The sequence below is a fragment of the Candidozyma pseudohaemuli genome (genome assembly GCF_003013735.1).
Source record: "Candidozyma pseudohaemuli strain B12108 chromosome Unknown scaffold00008, whole genome shotgun sequence".
Taxonomy (NCBI): Eukaryota; Fungi; Ascomycota; class Pichiomycetes; order Serinales; family Metschnikowiaceae; genus Candidozyma; species Candidozyma pseudohaemuli.
Genome location: NW_020194442.1, coordinates 42732 through 63554, shown reverse-complemented (window position 1 = coordinate 63554; position 20823 = coordinate 42732). Strand labels below are relative to the sequence as shown.

General features: G+C 48.8%; 7 protein-coding genes across 7 annotated transcripts; 2 read left to right on the top strand and 5 right to left on the bottom strand.

Moving 5' to 3' along the window:
* Positions 1-52: 52 nt before the first annotated feature.
* On the bottom strand, positions 53-980 carry C7M61_003256 (serine/threonine-protein kinase; the record flags this gene model as incomplete). The annotated part of the gene is made up of 2 exons (XM_024858600.1): positions 53-93; positions 134-980. 2 exons carry the CDS (start codon positions 978-980, stop codon positions 53-55), a joined length of 888 nt encoding a protein of 295 aa, XP_024713087.1.
* Positions 981-2608: 1628 nt separating this feature from the next.
* C7M61_003255 (uncharacterized protein) lies at positions 2609-5887 on the top strand (the record flags this gene model as incomplete). Its single annotated transcript, XM_024858599.1, has 1 exon — positions 2609-5887. One exon carries the CDS (start codon positions 2609-2611, stop codon positions 5885-5887), a length of 3279 nt encoding a protein of 1092 aa, XP_024713086.1.
* A 106-nt stretch (positions 5888-5993) lies between these two features.
* On the bottom strand, positions 5994-6566 carry SPC3 (signal peptidase complex subunit; the record flags this gene model as incomplete). The annotated part of the gene is made up of 1 exon (XM_024858598.1): positions 5994-6566. The coding sequence occupies one exon, from the start codon at positions 6564-6566 to the stop codon at positions 5994-5996; it is 573 nt and encodes a 190-aa protein (XP_024713085.1).
* Positions 6567-6954: 388 nt separating this feature from the next.
* C7M61_003253 (cysteine--tRNA ligase) lies at positions 6955-9258 on the bottom strand (the record flags this gene model as incomplete). Its single annotated transcript, XM_024858597.1, has 1 exon — positions 6955-9258. The coding sequence occupies one exon, from the start codon at positions 9256-9258 to the stop codon at positions 6955-6957; it is 2304 nt and encodes a 767-aa protein (XP_024713084.1).
* A 1595-nt stretch (positions 9259-10853) lies between these two features.
* Positions 10854-11466, top strand: RPL14 (60S ribosomal protein eL14; the record flags this gene model as incomplete). The annotated part of the gene is made up of 2 exons (XM_024858596.1): positions 10854-10964; positions 11182-11466. 2 exons carry the CDS (start codon positions 10854-10856, stop codon positions 11464-11466), a joined length of 396 nt encoding a protein of 131 aa, XP_024713083.1.
* Positions 11467-12252: 786 nt separating this feature from the next.
* On the bottom strand, positions 12253-14505 carry C7M61_003251 (uncharacterized protein; the record flags this gene model as incomplete). The annotated part of the gene is made up of 1 exon (XM_024858595.1): positions 12253-14505. The coding sequence occupies one exon, from the start codon at positions 14503-14505 to the stop codon at positions 12253-12255; it is 2253 nt and encodes a 750-aa protein (XP_024713082.1).
* A 2469-nt stretch (positions 14506-16974) lies between these two features.
* On the bottom strand, positions 16975-17958 carry OP4 (Op4p; the record flags this gene model as incomplete). Its single annotated transcript, XM_024858594.1, has 1 exon — positions 16975-17958. One exon carries the CDS (start codon positions 17956-17958, stop codon positions 16975-16977), a length of 984 nt encoding a protein of 327 aa, XP_024713081.1.
* Between the last annotated feature and the right edge of the window lie 2865 nt (positions 17959-20823).

The following is a 20823-nucleotide window of genomic DNA, read 5'->3' as shown; positions in this document are numbered from 1 at the left end:
CGACCAGCAATGCAAATGTGGTACTGGATCCAGGGAATCTCGTCAACCTCGCTTAAATTGACTCGTAAGTACGGGTTGACATGGAGAAAACGGCTGATGAGATCGCCTGCAATCCCTTCCAAATGCCGTGAACTGGGATAAGCTCCGGCAAGGATCTTCTCGCTGTATGTGGCCCCGTCGGATGCAAGGAACGGCCGTTTGCCTGTGAGGAGTCTGTAACATACCACACCGAACGACCAGACATCCGTTTTGTACGTATATGGCTGTGACAGAATCATCTCAGGTGACATCCAGCCCCGAGTACCGCCATACCCTGTATTTGCTTCATGCGGGTTGATGGCTACGGCAATTCCGAAATCGCCGATCTTGACCACACCATTGGACAGCAAGAAAATGTTGCTTTCCTTGATGTCTCGGTGGATCACACCTTGGTTATGGATGTGGTTAAGCCCCAGGGCGATTTGGCTGATGTACCACGCTGCTAAGGACTGGTCAATCCGGTAGTGAGGCGCCAGCTTGATCTGATCCCGCAAAGTGCCGCCGCCATAGAACTGCTGGACAATGTTCAAATGCGTTGGCGTGCAATAGAGGCCCAAAACCACCGCTACGTTTTTGTGTGACATGAGCGATTGGAGCTCGGGCTCAGCAAGAAGCTTCAGGAGTTTCTTCTTGCCCAATGGTATCACCTTGATGGCACACACCCGACTGGTAACGAGATTGCGAGCCTTGTGGACCTGGCCATACCCGCCCAGGCCAATTTGGCAGATAAGCCTGTAATCTTCGGGAGACTCCGTATTAAGAAAACTTAGGCCCGGCTCAGGACTCGGAGGACGGCTGCGACTACAAGGAGCTGGAGGTGGAGAGACGGAGGAGGTTTGCGAGTTCAATTCTGCGTTTAAACCCTCGTGCAAGCCCATGATCAGGCTCTGGAGAATTCCTGTCGAAGGAAACAATGGAGAGATACCTCTTGCGCTGTCCATGGTGTGGCCAGAGAAAAGAAGTGTTGTAGAAGCCTGTCACAAAGACAAGCGCGGTTCCAATGGGGGGGTGTTCCAAGGTCAAAGATTGTGACAGCGGGGGTTCCTAATATTTCGGATGGAGAGAGATTTTGCTCGAGGGCCCTGGGTGTTTTGAGTATACTGTCTCTGTTGTTGTTCGTTTGCGTCGTTCTATACCAATTTTGCAGCCATTTCAGGTTGGGGGAAAATGAGCAAATTGAGGCCCTTTTTGAGCGATGTGGCATTTTTTGGCATTTAATCGTCAAAAAAAACCCGAATATACCCAAAATCCCTCCAAAGCTCCAACCCTTCTAAGGGCTCTTCCTTCCCACGCTCGTGGTGAAGCCCTAAGGACGTGCGCGGACCAGACCATCGCGACTATATAAAGCAAAGATTTCCATTTTTCTCACCACATTCAAACCACATCTGCAGATCTGTGGAAAGTGGCGAATCAAAAGTATGTTCCTCATATAAGGGCGAAGATTATTTGCATTTTACCAATTGTTCCAACTGAATGTTCCGGGTTGACAACCGCATTATCGTTAAGTTTCAGCCTTGTATGAGCCCACCAACATCCCAAGCTTGTTACTAATCATCAGTGTATGTTTTCACCTCAGTTGTTTTCATGACGAAACTTGTGACCGGGCGGACATAACGCTCCACTGGCCCCTCTTTGTACAATTAGGGAGGAGTCACGTTTCTGTGTACATTTTTTTGAAGCGTTGGTCAGTGGGAGTTGATGATAGGTCTTTTTCTGACTCGATTCCAATCTTGGGAAGGTACTAACCCGTAGAGGCATGCTCTGATTTGCCGCTTTTCACACGTCTGCCGATGTGTGGCTCATGCTAGCCAGAATGATGATGTTCATATATTCACACTGTACTAGGGGCTCTGCCTCGCTGACTACAAAAACACAAAACTGATTTAATGACTCTGACATGGCAGCTTGCAGCATACTCGACTTACTGGAGGTTTGTTCTTTTGATGGACGTCTCCAGGTTCTCTCACTTCACCTATTACCTTGTGCTTGATTCAAGCACGCTTGATTGGTTGGTTCGGATTGTTTTTCTGAATTGTCAGATCAACCGCCAGACCAACCAGCTAAACATCAAAAAGCCCACCCTTCTTCAACTACATCCATCCCATGCCCTTCCCACTAAGTGGTCTGACTTTGGCTGCGAAAAGAGTATACCACTTATTTCTCGCCACCGAGCTGCCACAAAACCAAAAACACCTCACCACAAACCTTTTAAGCTTCTCCTCCACCCCATCAACAAAAAACCCCAAATATCATCCTCTAAACCGCCGTTTCTGATACCTGGAAAACCGGCGCGCCTGCACACAAGCACATCAACCTCTGCTACCGCTTTTGTCATTTTCAAGAACCAAGCTACAATTCGTTCCTTCAAGCTACACACATCCAGGCGTTTTAGCAGCGTGTTTTCTGCATTTGCATTCCTCACATGCCACTAATACTTCGGCGGCTCGGCCCGCTAAGGCTCATGAGGCTCAATCTTCGACATTTTTCACTCCTACCGAATCTACGATGTACGCTACTATCCACTTCCAAGCCGCCCAGAGCACGCCAATTTGTCCGAAACGCGTCCTCCATGGCCAGAACGGCCACATCGTCCAAAAAAGAGCTCAAAATTCCGCAATCTGAGCGTGTAATCCAGGACCTAGATCTCCAGAACCGCTACATCGATCAACTACGAAATACGCTGTCTTTTACCAACGAGGATTTGACCGCAATCAGCGAATTGTTTACCCAGGCCGTGGAGCTAGCCTCCAGCGACTTATCGGAGGAAGCGTACCGCTTTGTGGTGCGTCTATGGCTTGCTGTTTTCAAAGAACGCAGAGGAGGGCCTAACCTCGAGAAAATCTTGCTCAGATCCAGGGGCAAGGTGGCAAATCTTTGCGTTAATAATCTAGACTACAAGCTGTACCTTGAATGCACCGGAGTGCTTCCAAAAACACCGTTGTGGGCAGATACGGTGGCTCAAACTCTCCAGTTTCTGCTTCTGAACAAAGGCGAGCTTCAGTTCAGCAGCTCCAGCATCACCGGGTACCTCCGGGGGCTTGAAAGCACGGAGAACAAAAGGAGGATGTTGGCGACTTTTCTCCGGAAAGCGCTTCTTTACTCCCCACTGAACCACGACTTCGCCAGAATCCTCACTGCATTTGTCAAATTCGCCAACGACGTCGGCGACGGCGATCTCCTTTTAATACAACCAGAGCACGCCGTCTACCGCAAGGCACTCAGCATCTTGAGCAGGCCCAGAGGCTCCTCCTCGGTGGGCAGCCATATCCATTTAATCGAGGGGGTGCTTTTAAGAAGCGAATACGGCAACAAAGCCGTTTTGTCCAATCTCCTCACGACGCTTCTGCTGGCTACAGTGACCAAAAGACCGTCGATCGCCTTGGAGTACTTCAAGTTCAAGGAAAACTTGAGTCTGGGCTCGTACAAGGTGAACGAGTACCTTACCGAAAACGACCTTCTGACGGCCATGTGGGCGCTTTTCCTCAGCAGCAAGTACCAGGAGTGCTTGGAGCTTTACCTGAAATACCCTACTCTCCATGGCGAGGAGCAAATCGACATTTTCCTTCGAATCAGCGAAAAAACGAAAGACTGGCTGCATTTGCAAAAACAGTTCGAAGACATGTACGGCCAGGGCGATCTCCCGTACGTCCAGCACTACGCCATTGTGATGAACGCCTTGGCTTCCATCAAGGTTGTCAAGGAGGTCGACGAGCTCTACGAACAGCTTCTCCAGAGAAACTTGACTCCAACCTGCGAAATCCACGCAGCAGTCATAAAAAGCCGTATGGCCGTCAAGGACTACGACGGGGCGCAGGCGAAGTTTGAGGATTTTCTTGAAAAATACGAGAACGGCGCTGTGGCAGAAGGAAGTGTGGCTAGAGTCCATGCGTTGATTTTCGATCTCCATCTCCACACAAGCAGTCTTCCTGATTTGATGAATGCGCTTCAGCAGGTGATAAAACGTCAGAAAACAAGCCTGGTGCCGTTGATCGACACGAAGCTTCTCTGCGATGTCATCAGTGCCGTTGGAGCCAATTACGGTGTTCGTGAGTTGGACCAGCTCTGGGAGATTGCTGAGCGATTTTCCATGAAAACAGAGGAGGTTTACGAAAAAACCATCAATGCACTTACGAGGTTTGGCGAGTACGAAAGAGCCGATGCGCTTACGTTTGAAGCCCAGTTGGATTCGCTTGTTCCGTTTACAAGCTCACTCATCGCTAAAGCTCAACTTAAAAACTTGAGAAGCTGGTACAATGCATCCACGGACCGGGATTTCAAGCCGTTTTTGGCTGCCAAAACAATGACGGTCTTGCGGCGTCTCGACCAGGGCAAAATGTCGTTGAAGAACAGGTCCAATTTACTCACCGAGGCCATCAAGTTTGAGTTGTCTTTGAACAGAAGAAAAACGGCCAGAACGTACTTGGACCAGGCGAAATCCTTGGAATCTGCCACCGAACAGCACTACCTCCCGTTTTTGAAGTACTACTGCCAGGCCGGATCCTACAAAGGTGCCAGTACTGTTTTGGAGCTCTACCGAGAAATGGCGGCTGAAAAGATCGAAATGACGTCCAAGACGTATGTCTACTTGATCAGAGCGTTGATTGAAATCGACAGAGCCAACTCCGACAACTACAACAATTCCTACAAGTTGTTGGAGTCTGTTTTTGAGCTTTACGGATTGTCGATGTTTGAGCATCTCAAGCCTTTGAGAGCCTCCAGTGGAGATATGCACCGTCACGCCGAGAATCTCTTGAAAATTGTTACGACGTATGTGACCGCCACCTCGAGCCTGATTCACCTGAACATGGATCTTGTGGTGCACTTTCTCAACCAAATGAGGGACAGACTTGGCGATCGAATCCCGCTTCGTTTCAGATTGGCGATTTTCAAGGAAATGGGTATTCTTTACCGTTTGGGCGGCGACAACACCACAGCGAAAAAGATGATCCTCAATGCTCTTGAAGAGCTCAACGACATTGCAGACAATTACAGAAAGAGTGTTTCAAATAACGCTTTTCCTGCTCAATTACCAAAGCTTCTCCAATTGGATTACAGACAGATTGTGGAGGTTTTGCTTCCGGTGTTCCGTGAGCTCAAAACTCCTCCAGACGAATACGAAAAGCTAGCCTTATCGTTGTTGGATCGCAATGTTCACCTAGCAGGTCCCTTATTCCGTCCAATTATCGAGCACATCATGAAAGGTGAACCCAGTGAAACCAAGGTCAGAGCAATTCTCGATATCTGTGAACGTTTCCTTGTTTCAGGAACCTGGGTCACCGCCAACATCGAAAAGAAGCAGCAGTATGTCTACAAATTGTTCATTCTCTTTCTCACCAGACGGATGCCCGAGAAGAGGATTCTCGAAAACTACAGCATATTCAACAAGTACTACAACGTCCAAAGCATAGACGAGTTGAGGAAGGAATTCAAAAACACCACTAATTACGCCGGGGAGTTGCAACAGGCTCTAGACGAATATGGCCGTCTCACCACCTTCAGATGGAAAATTCCCCAGCTTCTCAAGGACCCCCACAAGTTTTTCCTTCCTGGACGAAGCATCTCCTCCAAAAACGTCATGGACCCCAAAATGACCGCAAAGTTATACGCCTTTGTCGGGAAGTACAGTGAGGACGACCGGACCAAAGCATTCAAACTTTACGAGGACTTCCCAGACACCATGGAGTACCTCTTGTATTATGGACAGGCCAGAACACGGCTCCAAGCATTCAGAAACGAAATCGACGAGATCCAACCGCCTCTGGCATCGTCGGAAAACGAGGGAAGAAAGTACAGAAGGTTCCGGACGTACCGTGTATTGCGGAAGTCGATGAAGCTTCTCTCACGCTAAGCATCCCCAAGTGTTCCCCCACGTCGCTACAGTGACACCACCATTCGCATGCTGTGTCGGCTCGCTAGCTGCTGATGCAACCTCATGTATATAGACGCAATGCTAGTTACTCGGACTTTTTCTTGGGCTTCTTCACCTCGGGAAACGTGAAGGTCAGCTCCGTAGTGGTGCTTCCGTAGAGCAAGGGCCCGACCCAGGGCTGGATGTTCCACTCCAACCGAAGAGTAGCGTCTCTGCCTCTAAACGAACGCTCCACGTCCCAAACAGAGTACTTTGATCTCTGGTTCTTCAAGTGCAACACCGCGTCCTCGGGCGACGTGATGATCTTGTCCCAGTACGTGACCTTGTTGGAGGCCTTGTCGGTCTTTCCCTCGTATTCTGCTGTCAAGTAGACAAACACCTGTTTCGTGTTCCAGTTAAAAAGAGAGGTCAAGTCGGCGTCCAAGTCAAACTGGATCTTGGAGTTCTCCTTTGGTTTGCCGCCCACGGCGCCGTATGCAAACAGGTTCTTCAACGAAGCGTTGGCCTTGATGTTGGATATCAGGGACGTGTCGATTCTCCAGACATCGTCTTTGAAGAGCTGGAGAATTGAGAGGAACACGACCAAGGCAGCAGCAACAGCAGAAGCCGTCAACGACTGGTTGACCACGGCCTGGCCTCTTGAAAGTAGACTGAACATGTGGTTGATTAATTGAGTTGGTGAGGTGGTGAGTTTTCTGTTGAGGGAGGGTCTGTGTATGCAGGTCACCTTTTGCAGCCACCACCAACGTCACAAGTTCTCTTCAATTGAAGTGGGTTTGGAAATTGGTGATTGAAGTGTCGTTCAATTCTTCAAGGATTGTGTTTTGAAGGAGCTAGGAGCTTTCAGGGTGGCATAGAAAACCAGCCACAGGTATAGTAGTACCTCTAGATCCATCAACCAACGACATTAGAAGTATTGCAATGAAGAAATCACCACCAACAGCTCTATCATTCAGAATCACCTCATACCTTAATCACTTAATCAAAACCAGGCTGAATTGCCCAGCCCAGATCCCAATTCTTCCTCTAACTCCCCCATTGGTCACCTAATTTCCAACCTTCTGGAGGTACTCCTGGTGGAGCTTCTCCTGCTGCTGCTGCTGCTTCGTCAATTTCTTACGCATGCTCTTGGTCACCTCCTCGCCAGCAGCCGTCTTGGTAGGAAGTCCCTGCTCGTCCCACTCAGAGTACAAACTAGTATCCTTGAAAAGATCCTGTGGAGGCACCTTGGCCTTTTCGAGTCTCTCCTGCTCCTTTTTAGCGTTAGCGGCAGCCTGCTCCTGCTTCTTCTTCTCCTTTTGGAGCGCCTGCTCCTTCTTGAGTTCTTGCTGTTTGAGAAACTCGGCTCTTTCCTGCTCGTTGAGGAACTTCACCAAAGCTCCACCGTTGGGCCTGTCGTCGAGGGAAATGCCGAGGTTGATGAGGTCAGCACGCAAGGCGTCGGAGGCCTGCAAGATGGCGGACGATTCAGCCTTGTTCTTGGCCAATTCACGAACAGTGTCTCTGAACTGAGAAAGCGCCTTGACGTATGGCATAGCGATTTCCTCAGAAGAACCACCGGAACCGCTTTCGGCACCGTCTTCCCAGCCCAAACCGTCGGATCTGGCAGGGAAACCGAGGATATCGAGGATTTTCACGATCCACTTGGTGATCGCAAGCACAGGCTCAAGACGCAACTCGTTTTCGCCCGTCACCGTCGACTGGATGTAGGTGTTGGTTTTGGAAATCAATTCCTGGACCACTCTGAGCACAATGGGCGTGGAGAGGTTGTCACAGAAAGCAGCGTGAGCGTCGTTTTGGGCCTGAGCCAAATCAGCCAAAAGCGCCTTTTCCACGTCGCCAAGTCTCTTGGAAACATACTGGCCCAGCGAGACGGCGTGTCTATAATCGGAGTTCAACGCACGGACGTTGGTGAAGAACTTCAGCAAAGTCAGCTCGTAGGCCTTCACCTCGCTGATCAAGGCGTCCTTGAAGTCAATGGGCTTGTCCCAGTTGCCAAAGGCGAAAACAAGCCTGAGTTGTCTGGCAGAATGGGTCTCCAACGCCTCTTCTATGGTGATGAAGTTTTTCAACGATTTGGACATTTTCTGGCCCTGGATGTGCAAATGGCCATTGTGCATGAAGTAGTTGATCCACTGCTTGTTGTTGAAGCAGGCTTCCGACTGGGCAAGCTCGTTGTCGTGGTGGGGGAAGCACAAGTCGACTCCTCCGCTGTGAATATCGATAACTTCACCCAAAATGTCCGAAGCCATCACCGAACATTCAATGTGCCATCCTGGTCTGCCAGGACCCCATTTCGAATCCCAGGCAGGCTCACCAGGCTTGGAAGCTTTCCAAAGAGCAAAATCCGCAGGCAGTTTCTTGGAAGTGCCGTCTAGAGACAAGGAGCCTTCTCCATCGTTGATAAGCTCCAACAGGCCCTTGTTCCAGGGCTGCAACTTGGCGTAGTCGTGGTTGGGGTCGTTTTCAAAACGCACCGTGTCGAAATACACCGATCCGTCCTTGGTGGCGTACGCAAAACCGTTGCTGATAATCCTCTCCACAAATGCTATAATGTCAGGAACATACTCGCTGACACGCGTGGTGACGGTGGGCTGGAGCACATTGAGCCTGTCCATGTCCTGGTTGAACTTGTTTTCCCAGAAAGCGGGCAATTTTCTGAAAATCTCCGGGTCTGTGACGGTGGAACCGTGTTTTTTGTCCAAACTGGGCACCAGGACGTCTTTTACCGCCGCCAAAAAGCGCTTGATATCCGTTTCCGGCTTGAAAATCGCCTGGTGGGCATCACGGGCCGCCTTGGCGTACATGGGGAGCTTGGGCTGCTCGACAGCCAATTCCTGAAGATTCAAGGAATCAAGCCATGCCACCAAACCAGGCAACTCGGCATCAAAACCGGCAAGATTCTTCGCCACGTACTCCTTCAAGTACGTCTTGGCGTGTTCTAGAAGCACCTCGTCCACCTCCTTGTACTGGGCCTCCATCTGCTCAAACAAATACTCGTGACGTGCCGCCACAATGATCTTATCATCAATATCAGTCACATTCTGGACAAACTCCACGTTGTAGCCAAAGTAGTCCTGCAAAATACGACGACAAATGTCGCTGCACACGTAGTTCCTGGCGTGGCCCATGTGGGCGTGGTTGTACACGGTGGGACCACAGCAGTACCACGTTATCTGGTTGTGGTTCAAAGGCACAAAGGTCTCCTTGTTCCTGGTGAGGGAGTTGTAGAGCTTCAAGGCTGGCTTTTCGCCTGCAGGTACTTTGGGAGGGTACCAAGGCGGCTGGGTGACTTTTCTTGCTGCTGTGGTGGTACTCATGGCTAGACGAGAGAAGAGTTTTCTGACCATGGGTTGGAAAATCTCTTGATGGGGAGGATGTAGGCGGGGTCACGTGATGGCGAGACGAATATTGGGATTTTGACGGGGATGGGGAGAGATTTTTTCTTTGGAGGGGGTGGGGTGGAAGGGTTTGAGGGAAACGGGAGGATTGGGTTGGAGGAGGGGTGTGGTTTTGTGTGTTTTGGTGCTTCCATGGTGCATTCGCGAGGTGCTCAGTTAGTGGTGGGTTTGATATTCGGTTTGATATTTGGATTCGAGGGAGGGTTCTCGAGGAAAAGGGGTTTAATTAGAAGGGTTTTGTGGATTTGAGGTGATAGAGTGGATTTGAGCCAGTGGGGTGCCTTTTGTTTGAGGTTTGGTGGTCATGGTACGATGGTAGTATGGCTGCGAAACCATAGGTGGATGGACCATGGTAGGGTAATTGGGGGGTGGTAAGAGGAGGGGGTTGATAGCAGGAAACGGAGGGATAGGTCGATTCTTAAGAGAAAGGTACTGTTTCTGGGAAGCCAATTGAGATGACTAAAGGGGCACCTTCCTTTGTAACCACATAAGGAGAAGTGGAAATGGTACTTCGATCATCAAGAATGAAAGGAAAAAGTAGAAGACGAATATTCGTGGATCCAGTGTTTGAGAATTGGGCTGTGGTTTGGGAAGAGCAGGAAGCTTTTGTAAGATGTACATCTCCATCACAGTAGTTAATGTGAGATAAGGCACCTTTACCTTCAACAATTCAGTCAAAACCACCAACCAAAAGCAAGGACTGGCTCCTAGTCAATTCGATTCAACCGATTCAGCAAATCAGTGCATCAGTGATTTAGAAATTCTTCCTGGATAGAGGGTAATCGATAACAGTATACGGTATACCTCTACCTCTTCTAGACCAGTATACCGGGATCAGCAAGAGACGGCCAACCGAAAGCATCTTGTTGATACTCCCACCGAACAATTGGATACCTTGATCATATTATTCATCATCCTAATCATACAGATTAGAACCACTACGAGTGGATGCCTGGCATCACCAATCCTTCATGTTAATATCGCTGGAAAGTCAGAAAAAAAGGTTGTTTGCATGTCGAGACAGACCCATAATGAAACTAGGCGTGTTTCGGTGCCTGCCCCACTCAAACGCAAATTATATCATCATCCTCCAACATACTGTTGATTGTGGAGTTTTCGATGGATCAGCGCGTGCTTATATAGTGGCACTGGGTGCACGGGTTTTGGACCCTGCCACTACTATAGCCATTAGAGATATAATAGAGGGCAGAGTAACGTTGTTTTGAGAGTGAAAGGCTGATCTGGGGGCCCCTTCGTGTTCTATTAAGATTCTGGTGTCGAGGGCTTCAGCCCTAATGTGCCACGTGACCAGTACACCCCAGCTCAAGCGCTCACCACCGCGGCAGCTTAACTATGGTGAGCAGCCTATCTGCAGTACGGAAACCTCACACAGTGAGCAGCCTTCAGTACAGTGCAGCGAGAGATGGTGAGAAAAAGCGCATTATCTGCAGTACCATCCACAGGCAGTGAGGGTTGGAAAAAAAAAAATTTTATGCTGGAAAAGAAGCTTTCTTAGATTCTCCAACTTTTTCCACACACGAATCATGTCTACCACCGTGAAAACCGCCAACTGGAGATACGTCGAGTCCGGCCGTATTGTGTTGATTGACAACTCCAAATTGGCCACCATCGTTGAGATCATCGACCAGAAGAGAGTATGTAACCTCCGTCGAAAACGCCCATTTTCCCAGATATCGAGAAGCCAAGCACACCACCGTGTTCTCTGAACCAAGACGAACACAACGGTGCTATTCCCACGTCCAAACTCCCACTCCACGTCAAGATACCCCGAGATCCCGTAATCCATCAAATCCTGTTAAATCCCCCTTCCGATATCAACAACCCCCTTTTGTACATTATACTAACTGCCAGGTCTTGATTGACGGTCCCGCCATCGAGAGACAGGCCATCCCTTTGAACAAGGTTGTGTTGACCCCCCTTGTGTTGGAGAGATTGCCAAGAGGTTCCAGAACCGCCACCGTTAACAAGAAGTGGGCTGCTGCCGACATTGACGGCAAGTGGGCTGCCACCTCTTGGGCCAAGAAGTTGGCCGTCAGACAGAGAAGAGCCAACCTTTCTGACTTTGAGAGATTCCAGGTTATGGTGTTGAGAAAGCAGAAGAGATTGGCCGTCTCTAAGATCGCTGCCAAGGCTTAAACATATATAATACACGGTAATTGCAGAGGCCAGAGCACGGCTCTTGTGTAGTAGGTTGGAGGAGTTCCATGAGGTACTCAGTGATGAAGTCAATGAAGTCAATGAAGTTCATCTGAAAATTCAAAGTTTTGATGGGTTTTCAAAAGTACTAGGTTGATAATTTGATTAGTTCATCGTTTCATGTTCATTTGACTGTGTTCAAGTATTGTGGTGGAGCTTTAGTATGGAAAGGTATGGAGTGAAAAAGTCACCGTAAAACACCTCCACACAATGCTGTCCCGTAAATGCTTCAAGAACAATGGAATATGACATAAATGGCCCAAACATTCGATTTTTCTTCATATCTAATCTCATCACCACTCATTATCAGAATTAACTACGTTCTCATCCACCAAACTCACCAATATCACAACCTCATTTCTACAAAAAGCTTACCAAAAGTGCCCCACCAGCTCACTATCAACAACTCTAATGTTCTATTTACACGTTCTCACGAGCCGAAACGCACAGCACCCGCCGCTATGTTCATGTGATGGCGCAGTGTCTGGCAATTCAGTATCGTGGTGGGATCCAGAAAGTGAGATAACCAGCAATTAAGCCAATATCTCCAACAAAAAACCCCTTCTAATTTTTCAATCTCTTCACTGAAATTGGCGAACTGAAAAAATGGATCGAAATGTGCAAAAGCGATTTCAAAACCGACTTAAGCGATTTAAGCGATTAACCGCCATCTCAACATCCAAATCCACCACCAACCTCCAAAACTTCAAACTTCAAACCTCCCGCTTATTTCTTCTTTCTCTCCTTCTCGGCCTCCGCAATCAACTCCCTCTGCAACTGCGGCGACGTCTGGGCGTACTTCAAAAACTCCATCGTGAACTCACCCTTACCCTGGGTCATGGCTCTCAAACTCGAAGAAAAACCAAACATCGAGTGCAACGAACACTCCGCCGTCAAGGTCACCTCGTCCTGGGTATTAGCAGTTTCGGTGATAATACCACCCAACTTGTTGATCAAACCCACAACGGGACCCTGAGCCTCAATGGGAGCAGTCACCTCCACAGACATAATGGGCTCCATGATCACAGGGTTACAGTTGAGGAAGGCCTGCTTGAACGCACCGTAAGTGGCCAAACGGAAAGCCAACTCAGAAGAATCCACCACGTGAGTCTGACCATCGTTGATGTGCATTCCCACACCCATGACCCTGTGGCCGATCAAAGGACCCTTTTCCAAGCAGTCGTCGAAGGCCTTGACACAGGCAGCGAGGTACTTTTCGGAAATCTTGCCGCCCACAACGTGGTGAGTACATTCGTTCTTTTCCAAAGGCTTCATGTCTCCCATGATACGACCGTACTGACCAGCACCTCCAGACTGTTTTTTGTGGGTGTAGTCGTAGGTGGTAGGCGTGGTGATGGTCTCTCTGTAGGTGACCTGGGGCTTTCCGGTAACACAGTCGACGCCGTACTCTCTTCTCATTCTCTCAACGTAAATTTCAAGGTGGAGCTCGCCCATTCCGGAAATAATCGTCTCCTTGGAGTCGGCGTCAAAGTGCACACGGAACGTGGGGTCCTCCTTCTGGAACCTGTTGATGGCCTTGGAGAACTGGGCGGTTTCTTTACCCTTGGGCGTCAACGAAAGCGAAATCACCGCTTCAGGCACAAACATCGAGCTCATGGTGATGTGGCGGTCCAGATTCTGCCCAATAAAGGTGTCTCCAGAAGCACAGTCCACGCCGAAAGTAGCACAAATCTCACCAGCTCCAACTTCGTCCACATCCTCCATGTCGTTGGAGTGCATTCTTACCAAACGGGAAACCTTGACCCTCTTGCCGGACTTCAAGTGGTTGATAAAAGCGCCCTTCTTGAGACGGCCCTGGTACACACGAATATACGTAAGTTGTCCGTAACGGCCCTCCTCGAGCTTGAAAGCCAAACCGACAAAAGCCTCTGCAGAAGAAGGAACAAGGTTGATGGGCTGCTCCTCGCCGTCCACAAGCTCAAGGCCCGTGTTGAGCACCTCGTTGGGCTGCGGAAGGTAGTCTACAACAGCGTCCAAAACAGACTGGATGCCCTTATTGGCCAAAGCAGAGCCCATAAGCACTGGGGTGAATTTTCTCGCAATCGTCGCCCGGCGGATCGCCTGCTTGATCTGCTCCGTCAGCGGCTCCTCGCCTTCAAGGTACAAATCGGCGATTTCCTCGTCCACGTCCGCCAAGGTCTCGATCAAAGTGGCTCTCTTCTCCTCCACCAAATCCGCCAAATCCGCTGGAACCTCGGCCTCCCGGATAATTTCGCCCTGGGAGCCCTCGTAGTAGAGCGCCACCCTGTCGATGATGTTCACGGCGCCCTTGAGCTCCTCCTCGGCACCAATAGGCACCTGGATCGCCGCAGCTGGAGTCTTCAACTTGGCGTTGATCTGCTCAATCGCCCGCCACGGGTTGGCGCCCATTCTGTCCATTTTGTTGATGAAGGTGACACGTGGCACGTTGTAACGGCGCATCTGGCGGTCCACCGTGACCGTCTGGGACTGAACACCGGAAACAGCACAAACCACCAAAACCGCTCCGTCCAAAACACGCAACGCACGCTCCACCTCGATGGTGAAGTCGATGTGGCCCGGCGTGTCGATCAAGTTGAAGTGGTACGGCTTGTTGTCCTTGTCCCACGAGCAGTACGTGGCGGCTGACTGGATGGTGATGCCCTTTTCTCTCTCGAGGTCCATGTGGTCCATTTTCGCTCCCACGGCGTCTTTTCCCCGGACCTCGTGGATCGCCTTGATCCGGCCCGTGTAGAAAAGAACACGCTCCGTGAAGGTGGTTTTGCCCGAGTCGATGTGAGCGGAAATACCAATGTTTCTGAGTCTGGAGGCCGATGCGATGTCTCGCTCAGGAAGGTTCTTGTTGATTTCGTCGAGGACGACTTTTTCCTGTTCGTACGTTTGGGGAATCGTCTTGAGCTCGTTGAGACGCTGGGGCCACGTGCTGAAACGACACGCGGCCTGGCGGCGACAGGCGCTTCCGAGACTTCGAAGGAACATAATATTGTTGTTGGTGAAAAATTGTCGCGATAATTGTGATGGTGGGGTGGTGGGGGAGGGCAAGTGGGGCACGTCCAAAACAAAAATTAAAAATTAAGAGAGTAGAGATGAAGAGGTAAAAGTGTTTTTTTTTTATTTACTTAAGGGGTGGCTTGGTAGGGTGGTGGGGTGGTGGAGTGTGGTGATGGAGTGTACCTCATAGTTTTTCACTGGTGCGAGGGAGGCCAGTCTGATGGAGGGGTGGGATCAGTGATCTGGAGGATTTTTCTATTTTTGAAGTCGTAGGCGTGCCGTTTGCATTTTCTTGTTCTTTTTTATGTTTTTGGGTTTCTTTGCTTTTCTGTCTCTTTGGTCTCACATAGTGGACCTGACTGTGGGGGTGGTTTGGTGGTATGCCAAATGCCAACTGGGATGAGATTTTACAGAAAAGACAAATCAGCGCAATGTATTCTTATATTATGAAAGATTTGGGGAAAAGGGTGAAAAGCGGGCTGTTGATGAATGATACATCTGGTACGGTGCTCTAGGGGCCCGGGCTGGAACAGAGGTGTATGGAGCTCATGTTGGCCATACAAGAAAAATGGTCCCGTCATTAAAATCATGTCATTTCTTGTCTTCCTCAAATTCAACTGCTATGGTTAGTGCTTAATTGTGCTTTTCGGAAAAATGGATTTATAGTTCGGGTTTGATAAGCTCCAGAATTACATTGACTCAAAAGGAATTCACCATAAACAGATCGTCTTCTTTTAAAATTACCACCGTTTGGCCAAATTTTCGGAGCTTAAGTCGCTCGTTGATTGTTATTGTATGATTAAGGAAAGTGCCCCAGTTGATCTTCAAACAGAGGTGTAATGTCGCTTTCATTCTGATCATTTCTGATGCAGCCGTCCCGAAGGCAAGCTGATCAGCCGTTCACTAGATCAGTTTCAAGAAACCCGAATTTCCACTAAGATAGCTTGCATTCAAAGCGAATCGTTTATGAAAGCATTGCAGTTTAGTGGAAGCCAACCCACATTTCAAATATAAAGAGACGTTGATTACGAAGTGCTTATCATTCTGGTGATTCAATTTTTCTCCCCGGCTAATAAACTCAAAACTACATGTCCCTAGGAAATATTTACTGGTGTCTCTGCTCAGCATATTATACTCCAAAGCTCCATCCACTACTACAACCATTATGATCACCGCACTACCTTGAACTACCCCAGGATCCCCCAAACTACAGCCGTAAAATGTCGCTTGGTCCCTTCGACTTACGAGGGTGGTGCCGACCGGCTCCTCGCATGCTAGACCCGTAGGCCACCTGTTAAAGCCGCTTGTCGCAGGCGTCAGTGGTGGAATGTCGCGGTAGAAGGAGGTGTCACGTGGAAAGAACTACCGACTTTCCCAAGCAGAGCATTCCCCATTGGGCGATCAGACCTACCGATCGAGCCCTTCAAATGCAGAAGCAGACGCCGGCCTTTGACTATGCTGATCTACGTGCTGTGTGTCGCCGTGAGACACCAATGTCTCACTGGGGTCATGTGCTCCATGTCACGTGACCATGTCAACCCTTTTTTTGCTCGCGAGGCAGCATCTTCTCCGCATTCGATGGAAGCTTCGCTTAAAGGGGCACCTTTGTTATGCACCCACCGATGCACATGCATCACCATACATTCCCCGATTAGGCAAAGGCTCACACTGTACGCCTATTCGAGTCATCATCTCAAACCCGTCTAAGCGAAAAAGGATTCAATCCTACAGTCATGAGGTTAAGTGGGCAAATACCCCATTTCGACTCTGCAACATGTGTTTAACCGAGCTCGTAAAAACCTAGCAAACCCGCCCTAAGCCTCTGGTTCTCTGTTTCTTTTTTTGCAACCACAGTGTGGATAGACTTTCAGCAATTGGCCCATTGATCAAGAAATCATGTGTCGTATATTTCAAAAATAGTACATGTTTTTACCGAAACGAGAAATGGCCCCTATGTCACCCAAAAGCAGGCTGATCCACAATCAACGAACACAAAGATGAATGTTCAATAATTGCCGAAACACAGGGATTATTATTAAATTCCACTAATGCGTGTTTTGACGATATCGAGGTTGCTGGTGTTATTTTTTTCGTATTTGTGTCCCCCGATTTTTCGTAATGTCGTGCAACACCAAGCAGGCCATTCTAGAAATAAACTTCGAAATAAACTTCAGGCTGAAAATATCCCGTGAATTGATAAGAAGCCTCATTGGATAGATACCATTGATCAATTATTTATAGATACCAATTGATGAATTTACGATTGATATCAATTGATCAATACATATTGATATCATCGCTAGTCGATCTCTCGCTTATAACAATAGACTGGGTTACACAAAATCTACTCTTCGCTTTCGCTTGTCCATCTACAAGTCTCTTGTCCAATCATAAATTACTACCTAGGCCGAATTAACTGCGTTGAAGAAAACCAAAGGGTATGTGCTCACCAGGAGCCTAGTAGAGTCTTCTCTGCACCATGGTGGTGGGCACAGATCTCTTAGCATTGGCAGAAGCCGTCTCGGTACCGGAACCGCCAGAAGCATTGTCAATGTCAGAAACAGAGGCCTCGCCGTTCTGGATCTTGTTACCCAAGAAGTTGGCAATGTCTCTGGCAAAAGTTGGGCCGTGCTCGGAAATGAAGTTGAGGCCAGACTGCAAAAGACCGTTGTCCTTGGACCAGTTGTAGATGTCTCTGGCGACAACAACACCGTTTCTCAAGGCAGAGGTCAAGAAGGAGATGGAAGCCTGAGGGTCGGCAAGAGCCTTCTGCACCAAGCCCTGGACAATACCAGTCTGTCTGATGGCGTTGACAACGGTCTGGGCAACGGAAATAAGGTCACGCTTGTCGTAGTACACGTCAGGGTTGAAGTTGTGCACCTCTGGGAGCTCCTCTCTCTTGTTGTTGCCACCGCTGTTTCTGTTGGCAAGGAAGGATCTCAAAAGGTTCAAACCAGAAGAGAAAACGGCTCTGGCCACGTTGAACAAAGCAGATCTCAACTCCTCGCTGTTCCAGATGTCCGAGAACACCTGCTGGAGCAAACCAGATTGCCACACGGCTCTGATCAAAGCAGGGCCCTGGGCAATGGCGCCTCTGACGGCAGATCTGATCAAGTCGCCCAAAACACCCTTGAGCTGCTCGTCGGTGGTGATAATGTGCCACACGTTACCGATGATGCCCGAGTTGGAAAGAGCAGAAAGCAAGTCGCCGAGCAAGTTGTCGGCTCTCTTGGAGAGCTCGGTGATCTCGCCATCGTCCTCAGACAAGGAACGCTTGTGGTTCAAGGAGGCGATTTCGTCCAAAATCAGCAAAGCCTGACCGACATCCTCCTTCTTGACCAAAGAGTGGGTGAATTCGGTATTGTCGATGGCGGTAGGGGCGGCAGAAGCGAAGGAAGCCGAGGCCAAGATGGCCAAAAGAGTAGGGGTGGAGTATTTCATGATTGACGGGGGCGAGATGAGGTGAGGAAGGAAAACAGGAAAAAAAAAAGGGTGGGAACCTGCTGCTTAAGTACCTGTGGAAAGTGGGGACGATCTGCGGGCGGTTTCTGCCGGGTGTTTCAGAAAGAGGATAAAAGGGTATGGGCGGTTGGAGATTTTGCAGCACTTCCCGAAGCGGTAAAATGAGGTGCGTGGAGGTGCGCCGTGTACTGCACATAGTGCGGTGGACAATCCGCGCGTATGGGATTTTGGCACCGCTTGTGTGCAGGCCGCATTGTACCTTCCGCATCGGGCAAACATCAGCCGTGGCCAGGCACGATACAAGAATAGCCAAGCAGAAACAGGTGTCGAAACAGCACGAGGTGACGGCCCCCAAGGGTCTGTTGTGGTGCACGGGTCTAATTTCCACTTTTATTATGGGCATTGATAATAGGGGCCTCGCGAGCCCCTCCTTTTCTGGCCCCAAAGGTGCCAGTGCCAAGAGCCGCAGCATTGTTCGACTCCCACAATATGACGAAAATCTCGTCACAAAAGGCAAGCGAGTCGAGGCGAAACCTCCATAGTGATTTTGCTGGATCGAGAAGTCGCTCGTTTTGCGTGTTTCCCTTTTGGTCAGCCTCACCTTCTCAATGTCGTTTTTGCGGTGGTGTGGCTAATCGCCCAAAGAAGCAACGATCGTGAAAAAGGAATACCCGGCTTAGAAACGGCCGAAGGTTTAAGCTATAGATTAAAAGGGAAAAGCGAAAATGAAACTTCAAAAGTGAAGATTTAAGAATTGAAGAATTTACAGAATCAGGATTACCGCAAGTGCCAATTATGGAGAGGTGGCCGCACGGCACTATTGCCTTTTGCAGACGGACCAGATGCACGGTGGATAAGCGTGGACATGACAGAGATCAATTACGGTGAAATGTCGTTCTTTTTATAGAAGAGTCAGAGAATTTAGAGAGATTCTGGAGAATTTGAAATTTTACAAAATCTGCTTCAGCCACCGCAGATTCGGCCATCAGTGGCTTACGAGGCTTTCCCCGGATGAGCGCATTTGTTCCATTCCTAAAAAGTGTATGGTGAAAAGAGGGGCCTTGAATCGCTAATTCTAGGCGAAGTTGCGCTAATCATCAAAACCTCCTTTCGGTAAGTCCATGTGACGAGGAGGTGCCGAAGGGACAGTGCCTGTGGATCCGAAATTCACTAAGTCGATTTGGAGTTTTGCATTTATCGAATTGACTGTAGATTCTGGGATTGCTTTTGTGGAATGGACCCAAGGCTTGGTGGAGATTTTTCTGATTGGACGGTGTGTGCTCCTTTGGGTTGTCTTATGAAGTGCGTTGACGGTGAACCTTAACAGTGGCATGGAATTTACGATTGAAAAACTTCGATTGAAAACTTCGATTGAGAGAAATTAGAGAAAACGGGTCAATGGAATTGTGGCTTCTTTGGTGGAAAGCTTGATTAAAGGTATGGCCCAGACTAGGTGACTCGGTCCAAGCCCCGGTGTCAAGCCTCCCAAAGCCACTATAATATTGCTACTTTTTCCGGATTCGATGCCGGCGAAGATTCACTTGTTGGAGAGATCTAAAGGAAGAAATGAGATCTGGTTGTTATAGAGGGGAGATTTGGATTTTGTTAATCCTATGTTCTGATGGTCAATTGGTGATGGTGTATAAGTGGGCTTCTCACCAGGTATACTGGAGTTGAGTTAATCAGTGGATACACTATTCCAGCAATTGAAGCAATAGACCAACTACTCCTTCCCAAATTCAATGACTCCATAAATCCATCGAACTCCTGTTTCCCTCCTTCTCTTCAATGGACCCCACTTTTACCCTAACCAGTCACATTATTACCATCCACCTACTTCTAACCATCCCTTCTCTTCAAACCATCCAATCCTCATCCAATCCTCTAAAACCTCTTAACCTCTAAACCCTCTAGGTCTCCCCGACACCGTATCCATGACAACACCGCCGTTGTGTGCCCTTTCATCGGATCTTCATCCCCGATCGATACTCGTATTTGCACCCACAAAAACCTCCCCATTCGCCTAAACCTAACCGAAAACGACTAACCCAGACATCTGGGCTTCCAGAATCATAACCAAATTGCGTTCCTCTCGGTTATCCCAAAACGGAGATCCCATGGAACTCCTCATAACGTTTGCACCTCAATGCCTGCCATACCATCCCGCTTCCTTTTGGTTTCTTTTCCTTTCCCAGTTACCCAACCACCGTACCTGGAATGCTGCTTTCATATGGCATGGTACTCGAACAAAGCTGCTCTAGTCGAAAAAGGGCAATAATTCTGCTTGGCAAAAAGCGGAACAACCCACCTCTGTGACACTTCGGTCTTGGCTGTATTGTTCCGAGAGGCATGCACGCTGAGGGCTACTAATTCGATTTTTGTTGTAGACGATGGTGTTTTGGGAAATGGGCCTGGTTCTGAATTTGACCTAGTTCCGTTTTGGGTAGTTGTGTTGATACGATTAGTCTAAGCAATGCAGCCATCGAACGATGGTTTTGGAAAGCGGGACCAATGGAGCATATGGAGGAGACTTTTGGATTGCTGGGGGTGGTTCTGATGGCGTTGGTTTCAGAATTGGAGAGAGGTGTTTCAACTCCAGTAGTGAAGCGGTCGGATTTGTTTCAAAACAGCCGCCTTGTCATGAATGTCTCGTCAAATCTACGACAACATGTGAAACACCATTGTTGTTGACGGGCCAATAGCAGCGTGGTAGGTGTAGTGAATGTTCCATGTGGGATTCTGATAAAAGAGATGCTGGTGCCTTTAAAACAGGCTGATCCTAAAAAGCTCAAACAGCCTGCTAATTTGCATTAACATGATTAACTTCCACAAGAAAATGACCAA